General features: G+C 35.5%; 2 protein-coding genes across 6 annotated transcripts; one reads left to right on the top strand and one right to left on the bottom strand.

Annotated features, from left to right (window-relative positions):
- Positions 1–711: 711 nt before the first annotated feature.
- On the bottom strand, positions 712–23302 carry LOC106165226 (transcription factor CP2). Of its 5 annotated transcripts, XM_087016688.1 has the most exons (20): positions 23168–23302; positions 22596–22899; positions 18380–18436; positions 15440–15499; positions 14828–14926; positions 10260–10388; positions 8676–8752; positions 8298–8362; positions 7973–8078; positions 7396–7646; positions 6901–7011; positions 6052–6170; positions 5806–5847; positions 5456–5534; positions 4984–5083; positions 4652–4742; positions 4312–4361; positions 3193–3335; positions 2817–2868; positions 712–2614 (listed from the first exon to the last, which is right to left on the bottom strand). In XM_087016688.1, the coding sequence occupies exons 2-20, from the start codon at positions 22745–22747 to the stop codon at positions 2562–2564; spliced, it is 1836 nt and encodes a 611-aa protein (XP_086872814.1). In that variant the 5' UTR covers positions 22748–22899; positions 23168–23302; the 3' UTR covers positions 712–2561. The 5 variants fall into 5 exon arrangements, with proteins under 5 accessions (XP_086872814.1, XP_086872810.1, XP_086872812.1 ...); XM_087016684.1 differs by lacking the exon at positions 23168–23302 and having other exon boundaries at positions 22596–23161; XM_087016686.1 differs by lacking the exons at positions 18380–18436; positions 23168–23302 and having other exon boundaries at positions 22596–23161.
- Positions 23240–25591, top strand: LOC106165227 (prefoldin subunit 5). The gene is made up of 5 exons (XM_013543341.3): positions 23240–23377; positions 23777–23911; positions 24287–24361; positions 24637–24742; positions 25086–25591. The coding sequence occupies exons 1-5, from the start codon at positions 23303–23305 to the stop codon at positions 25181–25183; spliced, it is 489 nt and encodes a 162-aa protein (XP_013398795.1). The 5' UTR covers positions 23240–23302; the 3' UTR covers positions 25184–25591.
- The last annotated feature ends 55 nt before the right edge of the window (positions 25592–25646 follow it).

Genomic DNA, 25646 nt, shown 5'->3' on the forward strand with positions numbered 1-25646 from the left:
TTTTGAATAAATTACTCCTTATAAAAATTACCAACAGCTTTTAAATTTAGGTTTCTTTCCAGACAGAAAATGTTCCGAAATATTTTAATATTAAATTAAAATTAGTGGAAATATTTCTGTTTCCTGACAGAAGGGATTTGGTTTTCATTGAAAACTTTTCGACACAGCGAGATATGAGAAATATCGGGTGGGCCATTTCTTCTAAGAATTTCCTATCTAATTATTGTCTTTCTAAACCTGTGGAGTACTTAAATAATTTTGAATTAATAGTATAACTATTTTGCATTACGAAGCACCTTTAAAATTTGTTACCAAAAATTAAAAAAAAAATGGAAATATAATGAGGCATTTCTTGCAGAGACTCTACTTGAATTGTGTGCTATTCATTCTTTAAAGTTCTGAGAACACTCACTAAGTGTCGGGAACAGCGAATATTTTACGATAGGGTTTAATTATGAAAGGGCTCTAAATTTTGACACCGTTCTGCATTATGGGATTTCAGTTTGCATTTTTTTTTCATTTGGAAGATACTGGACTCAATCAAAACTTTAGTAAAACGGACTACAATTGCCCTTTCCTTTACTCTTACGTCTTCTTTTTAGTAACCAATCATAAAACGGCCGTTTCCTTTGAATGATATTTTTTATACTCAAAAAGCAAATCGTAACCACATCCATTTCAGTGAAATCGAGGCTTGATCCATAACAATAATTCACATTTCAACCGTTATTTATTTCTTACAAATTTACACTTTTTTATTTGCTAAAATCAACTATTTTACTACACATCGAGGCAGCAATCTCGAACAGCAAAACCCTTTCAAAATATTCCTAATTTGCCAGCCAAAACATTTTATTAATTGATCTAATTATGAGGTAAAAAGATGCATATATACTAGACTGTTATCAATGACAGTTAAATATGACTGCAACACTGACAGCGCTTTATGATTTGAAAAAAAATTAATAAAATTGTTAAAACACTGAATTTACAAATGATACACTTGAAAGTCAAAATTATTTACAGCTGGCTTGGAACTTGGGCGGCTTAGAAACTATATTGCCTTTTAACAGTGAAACTGCCGTGATGACAATGTCAGTCTTTCAGTTAATCAAAATATATTACACATTTCAAAAATAAATAAAAAGATAATATAATGTGGGCACACTTTCACCAAGTATTGGACAGAGAGGAAAAAAGCAATATTTTCTTGACGTTTTCAGGAGTGAAATGGATAACATGATCTCACGTGAGTGCGCACACGAAAACCAACCAACCAACTTTAGTGTACACCATCTAACAAATCAGAGGAGTAAAATATGTAGCTTACAGACATACCACGTCAATGTAGAATTATATACAAACATCAAGTCTTCCACTGAGCTTTCCCCTATGTGTTCCATTCTACAGGTCCTGAGCTTGTTACAGTGAAAGATGAAATCCTGGAGTGAGACATCTGTACATAGGATATGAACATGATGAAGATTAACTGTAGTTTCTCAGGTTTATCGACCATGCTGGGGGAAAAGGAGGGGGTGAAATGTAATATTTACAACTTAGAAAAGTACCCCATTGAAGTGTCTTCTTCTTCCCTGTATCCATAACATATGATTCTATACCTTATACCTGGCATTTCATAAACCAGGTAATTTTTCCCCAATTCCCAATGATATATATATACATAAATTATCAGAGATCATTACATAAATGTAATCTGGGTAAGAATATCAATGATACAGAAAAATAAAAATGTCGTAGATACAAGAACAGGTTTGGAACTCCTGTATAAATGCAACTTTGCTATCATAAGATATATGTACCAAATAGAATACCCTCTCATAACTTGCGTCTAACTCAGAAAATTGTACACATTTGTTATTTTCTTTGTAAATCATCATCTGGCTTATTAACTTATGTTAAATTCTCTAACAAAAAGAAGTCTAAATGATTAAACATAATCCTGGTCATGATTCAAGAAATACCTATCAAAGGACTCTACTAGAAATTATGAAAGTCTAATGGGATTTTTACTTTTCTAATGTAGAAAAGCTTTTCTTTATGGAGCATGGTGCAAACTTCTGAAACTGATACCATTGATAAAGGTCTTAATTCAATCATACAAAGTTTAAGTTCAAACTGAAAGCATGTTTAGATTTTAACATTCCCTTTTTCATTTTAAAACTGCCTTTCAAGAAAAAAACTGGAAAATCCATCCCTGCTTGTGAAAGCAGTGTGTTTCTATTATGTATATTCATATTATGTGTATGTATTTCTGAAGAGTGTTGACATGAACATAATACAGAAAACAGTGGTCCAGTTAAACATCACATTTGGTACTCTGGGAACACACGACTTCTGCTACACCACTGATGACATATTTACATATAAAAAATTAAAAATCCACTTTCCAAGAATCCCCTGTTTCTACACATCAAAGAACTGATGAATCCTATGTACATTCCAACATGAAATATAACAAATATTTCAATTGCTGACTGCTTCCTTTATCCCGGGCCTCTTACAACACACAACCATGCCTAGTTTCTGGGCACGCAGCTCCTTTATGGGGCTTCCATTGACTTCAGCAGGATTCGATATCTGTCGCTGGCATCATCTGGAAACAGGACAGTATTTCAAAACTTAACAATTCACAAGTGTTGTACATCCAACAAAAAAGTCTGAACATACTTTTTCATGATTTCTACAAAATTAAACATGCTTCAACAAAATAATGATTTTACATTAATTTCCAAACTCTGCTTATTTATCATTATCAAAATTCATCAATTCATCTACATATTTATTTTCTCTATTACCTTTCACTGCCTCCACTGCAAAACGACCGTGATCCGGTGTGTTTCGTACAACCTGAATAAAAACAAGGTCAAAGTAAAAATTGTAAATCTCAGAAACTTATGTGTTTCATATTGCAGAACCTGGTTCAGTTTGGTAAATCTTTTGTACTGTATACTATGCATGTTAGAAACCATAAAATAAAACATTTAACAAAATATGTTTAACAAGGCATTGGGTGCATGTGTGTTAGCATGCAAATCAATACATGTGCATGTATGCAAGAGCGTGGTTGTATGTGCATGCATGTCTGCATGTGTTTGTGTGTGTGTTTCTGGTGGATTAAAAGTTAATCTTCATATAAAGTTAAAAAGCACAAATGGCAAATATTGAACTCACCTCATCTGTGACTAGTATGTGAATAGAAGATGGTCCCTGAATATAGATTTCGATGATTTGTTGTTTCTGCACACTGAACAAGTTGGCCAGTTTCTCCAACATGTCGTTGGCTGTCAAGACCTCCAAATACACTGCATGATAAACTAGAAGAAAGATTGAAATATATTACATGTTAATGATAGCCAAACTTCACTGATAAAGCTAAAATCAAAGTTTTAAATACTGAAAGTCAAAGACTGTAACACAATGACCAGTGACTTAAGGGCCAACTTTCTGACCTGTCACAGAAGAAACATGCTATCTGTTAAAGGCACTGCGTACAGATAGCTGCCATAGGTTACTTATAATAATAATAATAATAAAAAAATAGTAATAATAAACTTTATTTAAAGAGGGTAAACATGTCAAGTGCTCACACCTATCTTTCACATGGCCCTCTAGGGGGTTAAAATAAAATATTATGCTAATGAATAAAATATGAATAAATTATGAAATTAAAATGACAATGAGGTAAAATGAAATGAGCTTGAACAACTAAAGTAATAAGAATAAAACAGAAGACATGTTAGTAAAAATCCTAAAGATACATGACTTAAGGTGTAAACATAAGATTTAGTTTTGGTTTTTACAATATTTTAAAAGTATCCAAGTCTTTGGAGTTTTTGATTTCAGAGTGTAGGAAGTTCCATATTTTAATCGAGGTCCATAATGGGCCTTTAGTTAATATGTCTTTATGTCTGCCAACTGGTAAATAGATATTTTCCTTATTACTTGATTGGGTGATTCTGCCTGTAGTGTCTATAGTTGTAGTTCCCAGTAAATCTCTGATGTATTTAGGTTAAAGTCCATTTACAGCTTTAAAAATAACTTAATCTGCACAAAGATGTAAATCTCATAACATCCCAACTTATAAACACTGTGGGACTAGGAATTCCAGGCTGCTGTGAAGTATGACCTCCCATTACACCTTGTACTATCTGTATTTCATGTTGAAATAAGTTCTCTTTCCTTCACAGGTGTGTGTGTGTGTGTGCTTGGCGTATACAGAGATCTTACAGTACTAAGTTGACAGTTGAAGATTAATTACAGTAACATCGTGAAACTTTCCCTTTCCCTTACCTTGCTCAGATTCTTGACAAACATACAATGTTAAGCGCGGACGCACAGATCTGAAATGGAACAAATTTAGAATAAATTAAAACAGATTTAATTCTCACCATTCCCACAAAACTTTACTGTCTATTACTATATAGCACTACAATAGAATTAAAAGTTGTAAAAGGCATCTAAATTTTTCTAAGACATTTTCTTTTTTCATCTATGAAGAACAAAATAACTGTCACAGAACTGAACTATTCAGGGAAAAAGTCAGAAAATGGGGAGGGGGGGAGGGGGGGGGGGGGGGGGGGGGCTAGACCAATAGTATTTTCAGTCCCAAAAAAAGTAGGAAATGACTTACTTGTGTTGCAGTGCGTTGTTAAGCCTAATACCATCAGCAAGTCCACAGATCTGAATTAAATCATCTTTTGACAACCTCAAAAGGTCAGCACCTACAAATTAAAGAAAAATACAGATGTTTCTCAAATTGTTTATAGTATATTTAACAGCAGATTCTCATGATTCAAGATATTTAAGAAGGCTGAGATTAGGAATTTTAAGCAAAATTCCTTTCTTTCTCAATATCAACCATGAAAATGTTTAAACAAGGTAACATTTGTAAATATATAAAGCACTTAAATACCAGTCAAAATGAGCCCCTTTTTGTCCCTGGTTTGAACAAACTTCACCTACCACTGAAGTTCTGGAAAATGCGCACGTAGTTTGAAAATCTCTGCATCTGCAGCCACTGGGCAACCTCTACAGCATTGCTGTCTGGGGACAGGGGGTGGAACTGGAAATATCAACATTATCACATTTATCACCAGTGTCACATCTAACACAATCTAACACTCACTGTCTGGGGACAGGGAACGGTACTGGAAATATCAACGTCATTGCTAGGTCACAACCAATTATTGTCACATATATCACAATGTCACATCTGACAGAATGTAACACTCACTGTCACAGCTAACACAATGTAACTCTCACTGTCACAGCTAACACAATGTAACACTCACTGTCACAACTAACACACTGTTATACCCAAAACACATCTTTACACATCTAACACAATATCACATCAAAACCATGTTCTACCCTAACCACTATTAACATCCTACCTTGATACGTAACCAAGCTGACATGCTATAGTTCTACCTACCTCTGTACTGGTCACAGCCTGGCTGGGGGAGGGCGGTGCTCCAAGACTCACTTCTGATAAACTGATAGTGCTTAACGCCCTGGAATGTGACAAAAAAAATACTGAGAAATATTTATTGAAATAAACAACAACAAACACAACAATCTTATGGTTACATTTATGGCTGTGCTGCCATCTAGTGGTCACATTTTTGTCTGTGCTGCCACCTAGTAGGTATCCACAGTCAATGCTTTCAAGAACAAGTGTAATCAGTCATCAATTTTGCCACTTTTTTTATCTAACAGAATGACTTATACAAATGTAAGTGCACGTGTAAATCTGTGCGAGCACATTCATGACTGTGCACTCACCTTACGTGTGTGGCAGTTGGTGAAGGGGGCGGCATGACAGTTCTGGAAATTGAAACTAACTCTGTTACCACAGATATGTATAAAAACATAGACTTCTTACTTATTGCAAATAATTAGTCTCTTTTTGACAAATTTTAACTTAAGTATGAATTTGGTAAAAATAAAAATGAGATATTGTGGTAATGACAGTTTTAGCTGTTGTTTTAAAAAAACTTTATACTGTCACTTAAAAGCATTTCAATTTACCTGTTTTCAGTGGTAGATGGCCCACTGTTGTTAGCTTTATTTCCCTTCACCTGTACAGGAAAAGAAGAGGTTTTGGCACTGGGAGAGAACATGCTGCCAGGCAACTGCTCTGATGGAACCTGAAAACACAACGTCCCAGACTGAAGCATTTCTTAAGGCACTAAAGATTTTTTCTCTAACAAGAGATGATGCCTTGATTTAATATCAAAGAATCTTGATTACATGACTTGTCTTTTATAAATGTCACAAAAAAGATGGAGAAAATCCTCCAATATTTCGATGTCTAGCAGGACATCTTCATCAGGGAATGAGGCTATCCAGGGAAATATAAGGAATATTAGCTGTTGACTGAAGAAAAAAATCACATCATTCTTATAACATAACATAGCTGATGAAATTCTTCTCTGAACTAGAAACTAAGAATTCAAGGTCCATGGCTTTGGATGTGGTATAACCTGGCAATTGAGCAAGTCTTGAAATCTACCAAAAAGATCCGTTTTTTTGCGACATTGGGTTTTGCCAGTGTCATATCTATAACAATGTCTATCTTGAGAGAACAGTTTCATTAGCTCTGTATGTATCAATTCGAATTATGTTTTTTTATCAAGAGCTTGTGAAATATGTGGGTATTACCTCCAATATTTCTGTGACTGTCAGTCACCATCATCAGGGAGTAAATGACTAGGGTCATTTCACCTGGAATGAAAATCCAGGTCAATTGCCCCTAATCACTGGCCTTGTGTTGTAATGAATTGTCACAGAAATATTGGAGGTAATACCCACATATTTTACAAGCTCTTGATAAAAAGAAAAACCATAATTTGAATGGAATGTCTATCTTCTTAATACCTCAGTAAGAACTGTGCACTCATAAGATGGTTGATACTTCTCCTTGTCTGCTTCTGATCTCTTCTCCATTTTCTCTCTGTCAGTCTTGTGTTTTCTGTCGGCTCCCTTGGGCTGCAGTGAACAGGACAAAATGAAAAACATTACTACTATGCATTATATATATGAAGCATTAAACACATTTTAACAATAAATATAGTTCCAACAGAGGTGAAACCACACTGAAAAATCTACATCTTTTCTCAATCAATCGATCATTTCTAGATAAAAGTAAACAACAAATCATTCACTTTTCTCAAAATATTCAAACTAAAAATAAACATCAATTACAAACATCACAAGCATCTTGAAAAATATCAATGGCTGCACTAAATATTACCATATTAACAAGAAACTCATGGTATGCAAAGAAAACACTGTACACGACACAGGACAAGATCACCAAGGGGTAAATGCTATCTAAAACAACAGAAAATACCTGCTTCATGCAATGCGTACCTTGAAAACCTTTACTTGGCAAGAAGCGCTGTAGATATGTTTGGGCGGACTGGTGTGGGTATATGTGTCCACCTGAATACGGAACGGGACGCCTTTCTCCCCACCGTGCTTCTTTGGCGTAAACTCTGTGCTGATGCAGTTAACGCGTATGAATGCTGAGGCGTCCTTTGACGGGTTCCAGACAAACTCTGCAGAGTTCATGTTATAGGGGTCCATTTTGACGTCAGCTACCCCAGTTGACAGAGGGACATCTGAAAGGATTGTGTTGGTTTAGATAATGTTAACTAGGCAACAGAAAACAATCTTATTTATATCAAGATTTTATGAGAATCCAGATGATAGAAACTCGACTAAGCCCTAAAATATAGTAACTCATTCAATGTGATTTTTTTTAAAGTGAAATATTTTAGATTTAGTGTTTTTCTTTAAAGAGGTATCCTTCACAGCTGTCATGAACACGTTTTTAATCTTAGTTTTTTTACAGTGAGAGAGTGAGAGAGAGTGAAAGAGAGGGAGAGAGAGAGTGAAAGAGAGAGAGGGAGAGAGAGAGTGAGAAAGAGAGATGACCAGTCCAGACCTATGTCCAGTATTCTCTCCCCAGGACGCTGACATCTCCAGGAGTCCAGCTGTTCTCTCTCCATGTACTGAAGACGACGCTCATGAAATGCAACACGCACCACACTCTGAATTATAAAAGTTTGGAAAATCATTAAAAGAAAAAAAGTTTTTCTTCAATTTTTAGCTTGACTTTTTAAATAACTACAATAACGATCAACTACATATTGTATTATCATTTTTTATATGAATGAAATTGTCAAGAAGCTGTCAAACCTTTTAAATTTGCACATAAATACAATATTAAATACAAACCTTTAATACAAACAATACAAATAAATACAAACCTTTAAATATTTAATATCATCACTCAATTCTCCCGTTTTCTTCAACTTGATTTCATATGATTGGCCTTAAAAGGAAATAATAATAATTTTATTAAGATTTTAAAGCAATGACCTTAATCATAACTCTTAACCAAGACAGCCCTGATAAAAGGCCAGTTCCTAAACAATCAATTGAGTTAACTTTCATTATTATGCCACCAAACATTTGACATCACTGATGATCTCAGAATATTTTGATGACTTCATGGAAACTTGGTGACCTAACAGCCTGACATCACACAAGTTTGGTGACCTCACTTATGACATCACAAATGACTTGTGAAATCACAAGATAGGTGCTTTTGGTAAAAGTTACAAATTAACATGACAACTGCTTACCTTGGTTTAAATAGGTCAAGGTTTCCTCATTCATCTTTGTAGCAGGTGATGTTGCTGCCACCAAGATACATTGAAGACTGCAACAAGAGATGACAGTTAGAAGACCTTTCTTTAAAGTAGTACTGTTATTGAAATATAACAGCATTTTTCACCACTGCAATGCAGTTTGCAACATATATGTATACAGAGATAAAGAACTATCCAAGAATTTTTTGTTTGATTTTTTAAGATTGTGAAACATACTGCCATGGGGGAAGACACCAGATGTAACTGTCTAACCTAGAGGTTTGTTTGTTGATAATCAGGAGAGCTTGCAAGGGAGAAGGAGGCACAAAATGTGCCACCTTGAGACCCCCCTTCCCCCCCTCCAACATTTGATACCATGTTTCAGCAGATCAAAACAATACAATGACCAATTTGATCTCTTGTGCAATTTTAGTCAAACATCAAAACATCGTGCTGAAATGAAATCTTAGTAGCAAGCTTTGCACATACCCTGTCTTTTTTTGTACCAAAAAGAGAGGGTATAGCTGTACATGCTTGCCAATGTATATTTAAACTTTTCAAAATCAATTAATTAAAAATAAAGATAGTCAAACTGGAATAAAGATGTCAGCTTTCTATTTTCTGACAAAAAAGCAATTTGTCTAGCCAAAAGCAACTTGTAGTCTCATACAAAAGACTCAACTTGGGTATACATGTAAAATACAATCCACTTACTGCATGGTGTCAAGTTAAAGAAAACAATGATGAGATTTTTCATATAAAAATTCAAATCTCCGCATTCATGGGGGTAATCGACAGAAGTGCTTCAGCTATGAAAATATTTCACAATCTTTGATGAATACTAACTTTAAATGGGTACAGGTTAACTAATGTTCCAGAATATGTAAATATTTCTTTAAGCATGATCTATTCTGGCCTTGACCCCACTTTCCCCTCCCATTCCAAACCCCATTTCCCGTACCAATCCAAACCCCCACTTTCCCATCCCATTTATGTAAACAGGCAATCTTAACACTCTCACAAATGGATTGATTAAAACAACATACAAAACAAGGAAAGACAAGCTTTTCAGGAGACTTTTCCACAAACAGAAAAGCCCAGTCATACATCTTACAGCAAAAGTTGGTCTTCTCCTTCCAATGTATCCTTGCTTTAAAAATCCCATTGCGCCACCAGAAACTAATTTTATAGTCACACGAAGTCAATACATCTAAACGCATTATGATGAATTTCAGAGCTTATGGCAAATGCAAAGATGCCTTATTTCTATGACTATTTCTTTATTATTTTCAATTAGATTTTGACTTTAAAAACACATTTTTTGGTAGCGCTAACACTCACCAATTTAGCCAAATGCTAAAATTGACTGAAATTGGCTAAACAAATTAGGGTTGATTTGACTCATTTTAGTCAAATTTAAACCATAAACCATAAGCAATGAAAAAGTAGTAATTTGGCTAAACGAAAAAAAAATTGCTAGCACCTCCCCAGCATTTTTAAAAATAATTATCACTCTGAAATCCATCATCAATGAGCTTAGATGTAGTTGTCTACATTAAAACATGAAACCGCATGTACATTGTACTCTCATTCTGCGAAGGCGGTAGTCTCTCAAGAGTGATACCACGTAATTTACTGGCAGCCAGATGTTTTGAATCGGGAGGACGGCTGTCAAACTCAGATATGGGTTTAACACGCTTACGGCATCTGAAAAATCAAAACACAGTACACACCTGGCATTTTCATGTCAAAGGTCATACGAAGGTCGTATGAAGGTCATTCAAGGTAATACAAAGGTCACATCAAGGTCACATTCAGATGGAGATGCCCTAGCATCTATGATAACCCTATGAAACATTTCTCCAGAACCATTCACATGGATAATTGGTATGATAAGGGAGATACTCCCACCCAGGAAAGGTACATCTATTATTGACTTGACAAGTGTGGGATTGATGTACGAACCTAATCCATTACATTTATACCATGATTTGAAAAACCATGAAGGAAAAGAGGTTGAATTTATCCTTGAATTCCAAAAATAAATCAAACTGAGATCTTTTTCTGTTTTTACATTTTGAACTTTTTGATCCTCCAAATTCGTGTCAGCATGTTAGCAAAAATCCCACACATTTTATCAGTAACGGTATTATATTTAGTGGAATGTACAAAAAAGTAGGACTGCAAGTTTCTCACTCAGTCTACCTTACTGGTTAAAATAATTTCAAGTCCTGTTTCTCTCCACTTTCAATGCAATAACCTGTACTCATATATGTGTAATGACATAATGTAATTATTTTGATGTGAAAATGCATCCTATTTTAAAAGAACACCAAAACATTTTTCATTAATAACAGAAAGAAATGTGATGTAAGAAATATTTGGTTGCAGTCACCACTGGAGTGACTAGCCAGACATGTGAGTTGTGATCAAATAATCTTTCATAAGAACTCTATTAAAAGTGACCATGTGCATTATGTTTTGGAGATAATCAATGGACAATTACGTACTTCAGTAACCCTGAAGAGCTACTTAAGAAGAGCTGTCGCAGCCACAGAAATACGGAAAGGCCTGCGGGCACTTTTTTAAAAAACTTAACAATTTATTTTTTGTGAAATAGTTCCATAAAAAAATGTTGATGAAATTTATTTTTTTGTGAAAAATTTTTGGTTAGAAAAATCGAAATCAAATATAGACCAGTTGAATTACTCTCTGAGCTATTTCCTAAACCTATCCCGAACACTGAATGGTCCTTTTCCAAAACTTCATGACAAATTCTGTGATAAATTTCATTGTTACAGAAAGCTGATCTCTCTGTCTCATAAGTATTTGGTTTAACCTTTCAAAGAGCCTGACAATTTCTTTTTGCCCAGTAATAGTTAATTTTTTTTAAGTTCATTAAATTTCACAAATCCAATTATCATGAAACCTGACAAATTAATCTGATTCACTTTCAAACTGAAAAGTTCACTCACCCACCATCAATTTCACTAAGTCCACCAACACATCCACTTGCTTGTTGACAAATTCACTTGCCAAATACAAATCTACCTCATTGACAAATTCACTTGCCAAATACAAATCTACCTCAATGACAAATTCACTTGCCAAATAAGAATTCACCTGTCCACTAATTCACTTGCCCACTGACCAATTCACTTGCCCACAGACTAATTCACTTTAGTTCACTTGACAAGTTGTCCACTAATTCACTTGCCCAGACTAATTCACTTCAGTTCACTTGTCCACTATTTCACTTGCCCACTGTCTAATTCACTTTTATTCACATGACCACTGTCTAATTCACTTTAATTCACTTGCCCACTGTCTAATTCACTTTAATTCACTTGCCCGGCTAATTCACTTTAATTCACATGCCCACTGTCTAATTCACTTTAATTCACTTGCCCACTGTCTAATTCACTTTAATTCACATGCCCACTGTCTAATTCACTTCAATTCACTTGCCCACAGACTAATTCACTTGCCCACTGTCTAATTCACTTTAATTCACTTGCTCACTGTCTAATTCACTTTAATTCACATGCCCACTATCTAATTCACTTCAATTCACTTGCCCACAGACTAATTCACTTGCTAATTACTTGCTCAAGACATTCATTTTCCCTAAGATTTACTAAGACACCAAGCACCTTCCTTTGCAGACTAATTCACTTATCCACTGCCAACTAAAAACTTCACTTGCCCACTGACAAATTCACATAGGACTCTGACACTGTCTAATATTCAGTAAGTTGACATTATACACAGATGCACCCCAGCACACATGGATACACACTCACATCTTGTTCATCTGCTCATATATAAAGACATTAGTTTTTCAAAATCAAATGCAAAGAATGAAAGTATTGCTGCTACAAATGCAAAGGCAAAATAGCAATCTTTTTATATTTGAAAAGACTGAGCAGTGTGATTGTAATATATAAATATGCCATGTTTATTGTCTTTACGATGAAGTTTTTAAAAAAACTTCATTATAAATATGATTGCCTTTTAAAAGACAACAAAATTTGAGATCAAGTATCTTGGTTTATAGAAATAAGCTATGGAAACAATTTGTAAAATAACAGTATATGTATGCATACACTGATTAAAAGAAAGAAACAATTTTAAACCAAATTTGGCAAGAATGAAAAAGTAGAGAATTGTCTAAGCAAAAATTTAAACATGTGGAGTATTTCACATCAAACTGCTCATATGCCTCTAAATTTGCAGCATTCGTTGCAAAATTGATAATATAAAATACATTGAAGGGGCATTCACATTAAAAATATAAACCAGACCAAAGGAACTGCAGCTGATTCACAAGTCTATTAAAGAGATCACAGCCTTTGATATGGTTCATTTTTTATTGGACTGCACCCAAAACAGTCACATCTACAATTACATGCTTATTTTGTTCTGCTAGTTTGACTTACTACATGATGACTCATATGAGAACGGCAGCCATCTTTGAAAGAGTTACAATCAAAAATATGAAACCTGGCTTGTGATAGGCTAAGTTCACAACCAAGTTGATCCATGGACTTACTGAGCACACCCACTTGAAGGCAAGCTGCGTAATCCCCTAAATGATTCCACAAGGGGATTATGCAGCAAGCTTTCAAGTGAGTTCCACCAACTTTGTTATTCCCTGGATCAACTTGGTTGTGAACGGAGCCTTAATGTGCTTACATCACAATACCTTTACCATGTTAATGTGTTTAAAAAAGGGACATGTTTAACCACCTCTGAAACCTGAATACAACAGATTATATAGAACTATACTGAAGTTGGGCAAATAATAAGCCATAATAACTACTTTTGCAGATGGCTGACTTTCTCACTGAAATCATATGAATGAGGAATGATGAGTGTATAAGTGTGAGCAATATTATCCTTTCAAATGGTAGAAAAATGAGGTTGAAAAGGAATTGATGCACTGCTAGAAAAATTGTTTGGGTCTTAAAAGTAAAATAAAAGCTTTTTATGCAAAAAAGTTAATAAATACAAATTAGAACCACCACTGATGCTTCACTTGAAAGATCCAAGTGCTTTACTCTGGAGTACCCAAGCGCAATTTCCAGCTGTCAAAATAAACATTTTCCAATTAATTCATCTTATTTTGTAATACAAAGATAAAGATGGAATTTTATATACATCTCACTCTGGATTTTGCTTTTTGAATTGAGTTCACAATGCTTAAGCCTTATCACAAAACTTTCTTCAGGTAAACTGAGGTCAAGTTGTCATCGTTATTACATGGTGACAATCTGCATGGGATGCCCCCCCCCCAAGAGTCTCTGACTTTAACAGTGATGTTCATTTCAAATATAAGACCTAGCACAGAAGGTTTTGAGAGAGGGCCTAAACACTGCGACCTCGATTCCTTCTTTATCTTTGCATAAAACATTTAGATGAACCAATTTGAAAAGGTTCTTAATTTGTGGAAAAAAGCTTTTATTTCACTTCAAAGATCCAAACAATTTCTCTTGCAGTGCATTAAAATGTTCTCTTATTATGTTAAGATTCACATAAAATTCACCGTGATGTTCCACTGAATGAATGTTGAAGTCCAAACTCAAAATTATTGAAATATAATAAAGTCTACATATACATAAGAACATCAAATGATAAGTGCCATGCCAGTGTTGCTTGCAAACTTCCATTTAAGTCAGTAAAATAATGGAGTATACTAATGTAAAATGAATGTAGGGCTGGACTAAAGGTATTTTATGCAAAACAGTCCACCCATCTGCCAACGTTTTCACTGGCAGGAAATAGAAATTTTGGAAGATACTAATCTAATTGGTTAAGTGTATAAACAAGTGCCTACTAGTTAATTTTTCATTGGCAGGGTTAAAAATTTTACATCAAACTGGCAGAATTGCTCAAACAGATCAAAGAGTTAGTATGTCCGTACCTTTACATAAGATTTCAAAATGGCTATGAACACGATTATAATATTCAAAGCCTGAACAAAATTTTCATTTTTCTGTGGCCAAGACATTTTGTGTACACATATCATTACTCAATGGAAATATTACAACACCCATTTTTGGCACCATTTACTTCCTACTACAAGCACCATGTATGCGTGTTGTTTCAAGCGCCACCTATAGTCCAAATTCAAAGGCACCACCTACCTATCGTTCAGCATGAAGCTCAAAGTTCCGTTTTGTTTTGACGTCAATTGGCTTGATTGTGATTGGCCACAGTCTAAAGTGGAGTCAGAGTTGGATGACCTTTTATGGAAAATAAAAAGAAATAAACAAAGGTCAGTGGCTGCTTTCTTCCAAGGAAAAACAGGGTGATGGACGACATTTCTCTGCAAATTCTGTGGAAACTGTCTTGCTGGCCAGGAATGTGTGCAGAATTAGTCAGAGAAATGTCTGTGAATATCTTGTAAAAATATTTCTTAGGCACTGACAAAGGGTTCTTCCTGTCTGATACAATGACTTACTTTTCTTGTTTTTTATTCTCGCCTTTTTTTTAAAGTAATTCTGTCTTTGAGAATGGACTTGGTATTAACTCATAGAAATGAAACTATGGACCTGTTTAACGCCAGTTAATCCACACACTAACTAGTCAGCAGATCAAATAAAGCATGCCAAGACATAATTGTTCTGCCCCTGCTGGGAGGGCAGGCTGGGAAGAGGGAAACCATTATCAGGTACAGGCTATATTTGATCCACGGACTAGTTAGTCCCTGGTTCAACTGGTTCTGAACAGGCCCTTACACTACAGGAATGCCATACCTCCTGAGCTCTCCGGCCAATGAATTGGTTTTAAACACAGGCAGTGCCAGTAGAGCCTCGCTGAAATGGCAAATCAAAGAAAATCAATACCTAAGTCAGTGGGATGATTGAAAAGTCTATTTCCCATTAGTTTACTGCAGGAAATCTCAGTCTGTCTCATTTGGTGATCAAATCTGCTGGAAAAATCTGAGTGTTGTGGATCTGGGAGTAGAATAGGTATAAAGTATAATGAAAATATTTATATTTATAAGCAAGGACAGAGAACTGATAGTTGGACACTAGAACTAGTAACTGTTAACTGTATTCAATATCAATCAATACTGATAAAACAAAAAAAAATCAAATTCTATTATGATCTACGACTTGTAGCCACTGGGCAGATATGATCAGATGTCTAAAGAGCCAATCAAAAAATTATTTTTTTTTCAAAATGGAAAAGGATCCCAACTTTTGCAATATCTAAACAGAACTACAAGTGTTTCTTTGTTGGTTAATTTTATTTCTATCATTTTCATCATTGGTGATTTGACAAAAGCAATGGGCAAACTACAGTTTTCTACAGATATTTACTTATTAAGACTCTGTCCATAGTATAGTGGGGACAGAACCAGGTGTCTGACCAAATGACTATAGGTGTCAGCACTTTCCTGAAGACCATGAGGAGACCAACAGGATAATGCATGAACCAGATATTTGGCACATAAGAAGTACCGAGTCAACAATTTCACTGAAAATTCTCAAAATTAAGTTCAATCTAATATACTTTTCCAAACACAAATTTAAGTAGTTTAGCATATAGGGTTGTGATACTTCTGAAAGAAAAGCAAAGCATCATGAATAGTAGCCCTTAAAACCACAACACCTGAGCTTTAAACAAGTATAACTTTAAATACTTTATATAAGTTCAGAGAAGATTGACAAATATTCTGGGCTGATCTGTTATCAGGATTAAAGAATCTCTTTCAGCACTAACTAAAGTACCAATCAGCTATAAATAAAAGAATAACAAGAGTTTACTATCCTGAAGAAAAAAAAACATGTATTGTTAAACAGTGTGTGACACTTTTCCACGGGAAGGAGTCACAGAGTTAGCTTTGAAATCATAGAAACATCTAATTTCTTTAAACTACTAGTGCTTTAGTACTTGTGGAAATTTTAGCCAATATCTAAGATTTATTTCAAATATTAATAGCCTTGACCTTCAAACTGGTCATTTTTAGTCCGCATTCAGATTCAGACATTGCACCAGCTGGGCCAATCCAACTTTCGTGTGTTCTCGGCTTATTTACCCCCTAGCTGCTTGAAGAGGCATGGTAGGCAATTAAGCTGATTACACTGATTGCCCTTTAGTGTGAATCCTCACAGAGTTGGATCAACCCAGCTGGAAAGATGTCTGAATCTGAATGTGTCCTAAATCCAGCCTTGTGAACATCTGAGTTCTACTAGTGGATGTGACCTGTGAGCTGACATGGTGAAGGCACACACTGTTTAAGGGCACATTCCCAATAGAACTTCTGCTTTATGTAGAAAGATAATTGCATTGGAAATGAGCCATAAAAAAGCTCCATATGGAATGATTTCATTATGTAACTTGTATGCCAACAGAATATTAATGTTTATGCACTAATAAACTACGTGAGTGTGGTGGTTAGTCCCACTGACTGTATCACAAAGAGTCACACATCTGTTTTTTTTTAGACTACTAGTAAATGTTTTCTTTTCTTAACTGGTTTACTTGGGGAATTGATTTTTTTTCTCTAGAACGCTGAAACATTCCTCCATAAGGCACCATGCATATTTTGTAAAAATGAAAACCAATGAATAATTTCATTTCAGGCAACTAAGATGATTCTATGAATGATGAATTCCCTACATGATTCTCTACAGGAGCAGGCAATTGTGAAATTTTGATGTAAGTAAAAGAAAAAACATGCTCTTAAGTATCCTATAAAACAGAATGACATGCCAAGGGTCACCCTGCACCCCCCCCCCCCTACACACACCTCCACTTAGCTTCAACTGACAATATTTCTTACACACAAATATGACATTTGAAGAGACGGAAAAGAAATCTAGCTCCAAGCCCCCCCCCCAACCCTACCCCACCCTAGCTTGGATCCTCAACTTCTCACTTATTTAAGGTTTCAGGGATTTAAATTTCTGTCCATCAATTATGTGTCAGGTTTGCTCTCTTTAGAACAGAATATCACCATCTTCCCCCTTGTAGCATGATGTAAGAGATGGACATCTAAGAAGTCCCTGGAATTCCTCCCTCCCTCCCTTTTACATAACACCTTCAGTTGACAAAGTAAAGTGTCTTACATCTTGGAATCCCCCTTCTCTGCCTCTTACATAACATATACAGTTGACAAAGTAGTGTGTTACATCTTTCCCTGGGTCAAAGCTAATGTCATGACCTTCGCTAACTCTGTACAAACAGTTCTAGTCAAATACGAACTGATAATGAGCTATCGAATCTTCTCTTCACCCTGTAGGCCAAATATCATGTGCAGCAGAACATGTATTCTCCTGAATTCTGCACGTGCAAATTCTGCTCTGCGAATTTATGATCTGTTTTAGTTTTCTTGCATTCTCAGTGTCATTAGGGTTAAAAGACGATATTCACCTTTTTTTTTTAAAAAGGGGAAAATAAATAAAATAAATAAACAAACAAAAATAATTTCCTCATCACATTTTTTCATAAGTTGTCTAAATCTATACAGTTCATATAGAAATCTTTCCCATCAGAATAGCTACACCCCACAAAAAATACAAATCTTCATCCTCGCCTTTCATGATTGATACAATGTCATCCAATAGAGCTATGGTGTTGAATAATGAATGCTTGCTCTGTTTATATATATATATATATGAAAAGTATAATGATCATGACAGGCTTGAGCATTATGGAGGAATATCTCAGTGTAAGGAGGCGATTACCCGGAATGGTTCAGATTATCCTTTTCCTTGAACTCTTGGAGGGCTAAAAGGGCCTCGCTAGAAAAGCAACAGAATATGGTGAGTAAATTGGGAAAAACTTTACCAGTGTATTAACTTAACAATGTTCAACAACCAAAATACAAGTTTTGTAATGATATTCATGCCCCTTAAAAATACAGATTTTTTTTGTTCTTTTTGATAGTAAAGCAACGTTTGGCATTGACAGCAAAACCTGGCAGTAGAGCAGCGATTGCAAAGTTTTCAAATATTATTATAATAAATATGGAGAAATGACAATATTTTTTAGGGTGGCTGAAATGTAACAAAATATAAAATGTACAATATTCTCTCTCACACCGTCATGCACATCCACACTTTAAGATGCATTTGAAGTCAATTTTTTTTTGCCACAAAAGCAAAAATAGTATAACTTAGATAAAAGCCAAAGGACATTGTTTTATATATTACCTGAAAAATGATATTTGAACTTTTTTCTGTGCTTTCTGTACTGCATATAAATGAAGCAGAAAAGTAGGTCAAGTTTATGACCAAAAATTTGAAGATGTAGTTAAAAACTTTTTATAGCTGATTGAGTCATTTATTTTGTTTATCCCTTAGCATGTGAACTTAATTTGAGCTGTAGAAGAAACTAGTAGTTCTAAGTGGTTTATATGGGTTACTGGGAATGGACTATCCACCCTCACTCAGTTCAGATGTATCTTTATGACTGGGTTCCAAAACCCACTAGTAGATTGATCTAACAGGATCAGTCCATCTCCAAGAGGTTTTTTGCTAAATTGCTTTCAGTTTAAGCTGCTTAAATGTCTGGCACACCTACTGAAGATGCTAAACAACTATTTATTACCCCCTAGTAGCTTCAGTAGGCGTGACAGACATCTAAGCTGCTTTAAGTTGATTGTAATTTAGCAAGAATCCCCTTGGAGATAGAACGAACCATAGTTAGTGTGATAGGTTCTGGGAATGGTCCCGAAGAATGGACAGCAATGTTAATACTAAACACAAACACTACAAAGCTATGTCTTTCCTATTATAAACATATGTAGTGTTTTATTTACTTGGACTACTACAGCACTAAAGTAACTGATTTATCTTGTGTCAACGTGGGCTCAAATTTCGGTCTAAAATTTGACCAGTTTACAGGCTATAGTCCTCCTGCGAAACTCCCCCATTTTACACAGCAGCTCCTCCTCTCTGACTTAAGCAATATAATATTGTCTAGTGACATCAAAAGGACTATTACCAGTCAAGGATCATCCCAATGTGAATACGTTTAGGACACGCAACACTGGCACTAACCACAATGGGGACGAGATGCTGTACGTAATCATTAAAGGCCACATTGCATAATATGGTAGACATAATGGCTGGGTGAATACTGCCTTTTGTCAGCTTGAAAATGTATGATGCAAGGTATATACGTATGTATACTGAGACCAACGTGAAGTGTGGTTTTAAAGAGCTCTCTTCAAGATTTATTATTGTTATTATTATTGTTGTTGTTATTATTCACACGACTCGAGTGTTTATACCACGTCAAAACCTCTGTGTTATGCCCTTACATGACCAATGGGGAGTACCATTTCAAGAACTTCCCATTCTGCATAATAATTATCACATTTTCATTATCATTTTTACCCTGGATCTCATCTATTTGTAAAGCACCAAGAGTCCAAACCTAGGTCCCTCGCCTCCCATAACCCAAACACAGCAACATCCTTGACCCTGTCTACCCAGGGCACACCTTTCAATATATTACATAACATCTTGTGGACACAATCTAGGGAGAGTATACGTAACAGTCTGCCCTCACTGGACAAAATATAGGTCTGTTGTGGGCACTGGTCAAGTACGGGGCCAGCGCAGGTAGCTTTGGTCAGAGATTTAGTAGGAAATGTAGACGACTTGGGCCACCTGCACTGACCAGAGATAAGTGGATGGACTAAGTGACCAAGACCCATCTTGATTTTTAACTAGGCAAGCTCAATGGTCTAGAGTTACCAAGAGTTAGGTTTATTTTTATTACAAGCATGCCTCGGCTTAATTGGTTTTATAGGTTGAACAAAAAGTGATTCAATGCACTGTGATACATTGCAATGGATGTTATAGTAAATAAACTTGAGTCATTGCATCATTTTTGGTTTGCTTTCCTAGGACATATAGAGAAGAGGGGGGGGGGGGGGGGTTAAGTTGAAAACTTTGTAAATTTAAGTAGTTAGTATTTGTATTTTATAACCTTGTTTAGACAGCTTTCCAAAAATATGTTCATTGGTTAAGATGAAACCAAATGTACACAGGCAAGCATAATAATAATAATAATTTAATAATTTAATTGACTGAGCATTAAAATGTGTACAGTTACATTTTACAAGCTCTCTAAACTACAGTTTTACATAAATTCATAAATAATATGAATAGAGGAAAATAAAGATATTGAACAAATCCACTTCAAAAATTTCTTCAAATTTTTCCAGTATGAAAAAATAAATAAAATCATGAAGATGCCTATTCCATGTGACACAGTTACATCAGCGTGGTGAAGGAGTGCGGCAAAATGATAAACATTAGCACCTGTTGATTGTAAATTTATAAATATTTGTATAAAGACAGATAGTAGTATGAGGCACCTGACACTGGGAATGTGGCTACACTGGAGCAAACTGAATTAGCTGGTGTCAGTTTGCCTGTTAAATGATCACCCCTAGCAAGACACGGGCTTTTAAAATTTTTTTCAAAGCACAGACACAAAAGGTGTGATTTTACGAAAGAAAAACATGGTAAACCAAGGCATAAATATATAGTGTTCAATGATTTCACCAGCAGGCATGCAGCAAAGAAGTCTTCTATCATCAAACTTTAACTTGAGTGCATCAACCTCTCTTTTAACCTCATTTTTTAATTAAGATCACAACGGTACTTAACCAATGAAGGTGACCTTCTTACACAAATCTTATTTTTCCTTGCTGTTTTGTGGATGGATGGCACTTGGAATACATGACCCCATTCTAAAGCCAGTCCAAATGTGAGCACACAAGGTGATACTTACGGGTATCGAGATCAATCGTAAAAGGGCATGGCACTTCTTTTCAAGGTTATCAAATGGTTTCAGAAACAAAACTAGAATAGGGGACAGATTTAACGTCAAGGACTCGAAAAAAGACCTTGGAACTGCAGTAAATATGATCAAAACTTTTCAGCATATGCCTGCATACAAAACCAGTGTTTTCTATACCCAAAAATCTGTAAATTTACAAGTTTTCCTTCAGCATGGAGCCTCAGGGCTAATTCTCAATGAAGCCATTACTCTACTAGAAAGATCCATCTCTCCAGGTTCTCCTGCTGAAAGCAATCAGGTTGACAGATTAACACACCTCCTGTTTCTAACATGCCTATATTTTAACCACCTGTATACTCTCATCCTTCTTTGAATCCAAGATGGGTCCAGCAACAATTCTTTATTTGGCAAAAATGGCTTTGTTTTTGAGGAAAAAATCAATTTAGTGGGATAATCCCAGAGATCATCCTTTAAACCTGTGTACTATCTTTGAGCTTGTCAACACCAAACATAACACCTGATATCAAAATCTTATTAACCTGATACCATGTTCACACATCATCCACTTTACAAGATTTTATCATATAAGAAAACAAATGTTAAATCCTATCGTTTGACAATACAAAGAGGGGGCAAAATTTCAAAATGCTCAAGATAAATGTTTTTATTATGGGACTACTGATTGTGTACCATTAAACTGACAGAACAGGATCTGATACATTTTGGTACAAAAATACACAAAAAGAACTTGCCTAGTTAAGAATCTATAATAACCAGCCTTTTGGAGTAATGAACAGCTTTCAATTTCTATTCTTCTTTATCAACTTTCACTATGTAAGTTCAGTCATTTTTTTGATTTTCCTTTTTCACCATAAGGCATACATCTGATCATCTTTCAGCAGTAAGTAAGTTCAGCATCATTTTGATCTATTATTTCTTATCAAATTTTTAATGTTTCTTACAAAGAGCAATCAATTCTATGGTTAATGAGTGCAGTTCTGTAATTAACACCCTTCCATGTCATTATCACAAATATTCTTTGAAAACTCTCTCTCTCCTCTCTTTCTGTCTCTCTATCACACACACACATACACATGCACACACACACATACATGTACTTACACACACACACACACACCTTACCTCATGTTATATGTTGATGATCCGAGCTCTTCCCCCAAACCTGACAGAGAGCCATCAAAATCAGCCGCCAGCCCATCATTAATGTCATCTACCCTCCATCCGTGCAGTGCGTTTGCTGTGATATTTGAGTGAACATCGGGGGTGTGAGCCATTTTTCGATCAGTCTTTGGTTTGCCTGAATGGGAATGCGAGCCGGAAACTTTGCTGAACTTCGCAAAATTTCTTTTCCGACCTCGCCCTTCCAAGGCCTTTCTGCTCTTGTCTTGGGACGCTCCACAAAACCACTTTTCCAGGCTGTTTGTATCTGAATTTAAATCAAGAAAAATGTTACCGTACATGCTGCGTGACAAGGTGACTTTTACATCAGCGATCACCTACAGCGCAAGTCGTTTCTTTTCACTGGCCTTCTGGCCTTGACGTCAACAAAGTCAAGAGCAAAACCAAGTCCCACGTTGGCGCGTTTTCGAACCAAATCAACCTAGCTCTTAAAACACAACTGCTATATTCTAGAGGAGCTACGATCTCATCTCTACTCCATGTTTCTAGCGTGACGTTACAAGCAGTGGGGTTACCTAGGAATGAGATTTCTCAAATAGAAATTGTCGTCCTTGCACACGGTCTTGTTTACTTCCAGTAAGTTGCGTACATATCCGGGAACTTTTGGAGAAAAGGGCAACAAATCTCCACCGCTGTTACAAGAAGCTAAAATGGCGGCCAAGCAAATAGATCTGTCGGCTCTAAATATTCAACAATTACAACAATTATCGCAACAAATAGACCAGGTAAGGTTGCATGTGTTTAAGATTATGGTTTCCAATGAATAAAGCTACTCTTAGGATAATTGGTGTTTTATACATTTTAGTAGATGATGCTAAGTGGGGCATCTTGTTTCCCCTTGTAACCTAGGCAGTAGGCTAACTGACATGTAACACGAGGTACCTCATTTTAAGTTAATTAATGTTTTTGGGAGGGAAAGAGGAGTCATTCGATGGTTGTAACATGTTCTTTTGTTCTGATTTTAATGGCGTGTTAGTTACTACGTTTTGTAATGTCAATATAATTTTTTATTCAAGGCATAGAATTAAGGTTAATATTCAGTTTGTGAATCTTTCTTCACATAAGGAACATTTGAACAAATGTAAGCTTCTTTGAACAAGTTGAAATTGACTTTGGTGTTTCAGGAGATAGAATTCTTTACCTCCTCCCTCAGTCAGCTAAAGATGGCCCAGCAGAAGTTTGTTGAATCTCAGGATTGTCTCGGAAGAATCAGCCCAGAGACAGATGGGAAAGATGTCCTTGTTCCCTTGACCAGCTCTGTATCCTTCCTTACTGATATGAGAGAGGGAGAGGGGTTAAAAATTGCCCGTAGCTGCTGTGGAGCGTGTCTATCTTTGTCACATTTCACTAAGAATCACTTGCATTGTTTTCGTTTATCTGTCTAGTTAATGATAATGATTACTTTAAATATGCCTTCTCTCTCTCTCTGGATCAGTACCCCCCCCCCCCCCCCCCCAAAAAAAAAAAAAAAAAAAAAAAATGCAGATTGATGAACAAAAAATTTTTCCAAGTCGTTAATAATGATAATGTCAACCTCACATTATAATGTAGTAATAATGTTATATAATATTACTATTATTATTATTATTATTATAATTATTATTATTATTATTGCTCCTTGACTTCAGACTTAGATGTATGTACCAGGAAAGCTGTCAGATGTAAGCAATGTTCTTGTTGATATAGGAACAGGGTATTATGTGGAACAGGTGATTTAATAGTTGTATTATTACCATTTTAGGATTGTTCATAAACTCTACTTTCATAAAAATCAATGCAGAATGTCAAAGTCTTTCCTTGTTGCAGTGGTTTCAAATGGTTCAAAGGGCTCAGCAGCCAAAGACATATTTTTAAATTTGTTAAAACAAAGTTATTTTATGATGGTAAAGGCTTTAATTCTGCTGAATATCTTTGGGATCAATGCATTTATAATTCAATTTTTTTACGTATTTATTTAAATAAATGTGTAATATTCTGTCTCCAGGAGGTGGAGAATGCCAAGCAGTACTTCCAAAGAAAGGTGGATTACCTTACCAAACAGATGGAGAAACTACAGCCTATACTACAGGATAAATATAGGACCAAACAAGGTGGGTTGCCACAGAACACGTGATCATTTTTACACATTGTGGTATTTATATAAAGCATTTTGTTACCTTAAGTTCCTTTTTTCTTGGATATTACATAACTTGAGAAATAAGGCATAATTATGTAAATAAACGAAGGTCTCATTTGGCAGCATATCCCCTTGTAGGAAGTGTTCCAATTTCTTTATATTTTCTTAGAGCACAAAGTGAATTTTGTGCTCTTATTGCAGTGTACATAATAAGCAATCAGGTGACAAAAGTTGTACATCAGAATTCTTGCCAACCATCAATTCAGTTTTCTTTTGTTAGAAATGTTTAAATGTTTTTTTTTTTTTTTTAATTTCAGCTGTGATGGAGGTACTGCAACTCCGAGTACAGGCGCAGTTAGCCGCCCAACAGCAGTCATATGCAGCCGCAGCACAGACAGGGGCAGCCAAGTCATGAGAATAGTATACCTGTAGTTTTACACCTTTTTAAATTTAAATCTTCACTGGCTGGCTTGCAATGGGAGTCGGGAAGTGTACTTAAAAGTGAAGCGCTTAAAAAAAGAATCAATTTGATTTTTCATAATTGATGGATGGTGAGGCAAGATTGATATCATGGACTTAAAGAAAACTTTGGCTGCAAGCGAGGACTGGAGTTACCTCTATCTTGAATTCAGTACATCATGTGGCTCACATATCTTTTGTGGAGAAAATGGGGTCATTTTGAGACGTACAGACTTTCAGTGTTAAGATCATGGAGTCCTTGCCACAAAGTATTGTGTTAGCCTAGTATTGCTTATGTTGGCTTGTGTGGTTTGTAGCCATAGTGTTTGCTTGAATGTAAAAATAAATTTATATTAAACATCCAGATTTGAATTGTTTGTAATTGTAAAAGGGAAGTATAAAGATATTAATTGAAGGGT

Source organism: Lingula anatina, chromosome 7 (assembly GCF_051362555.1).
Source record: "Lingula anatina isolate TDL-2025a chromosome 7, LinAna3.0, whole genome shotgun sequence".
NCBI classification, from domain to species: Eukaryota; Metazoa; Brachiopoda; class Lingulata; order Lingulida; family Lingulidae; genus Lingula; species Lingula anatina.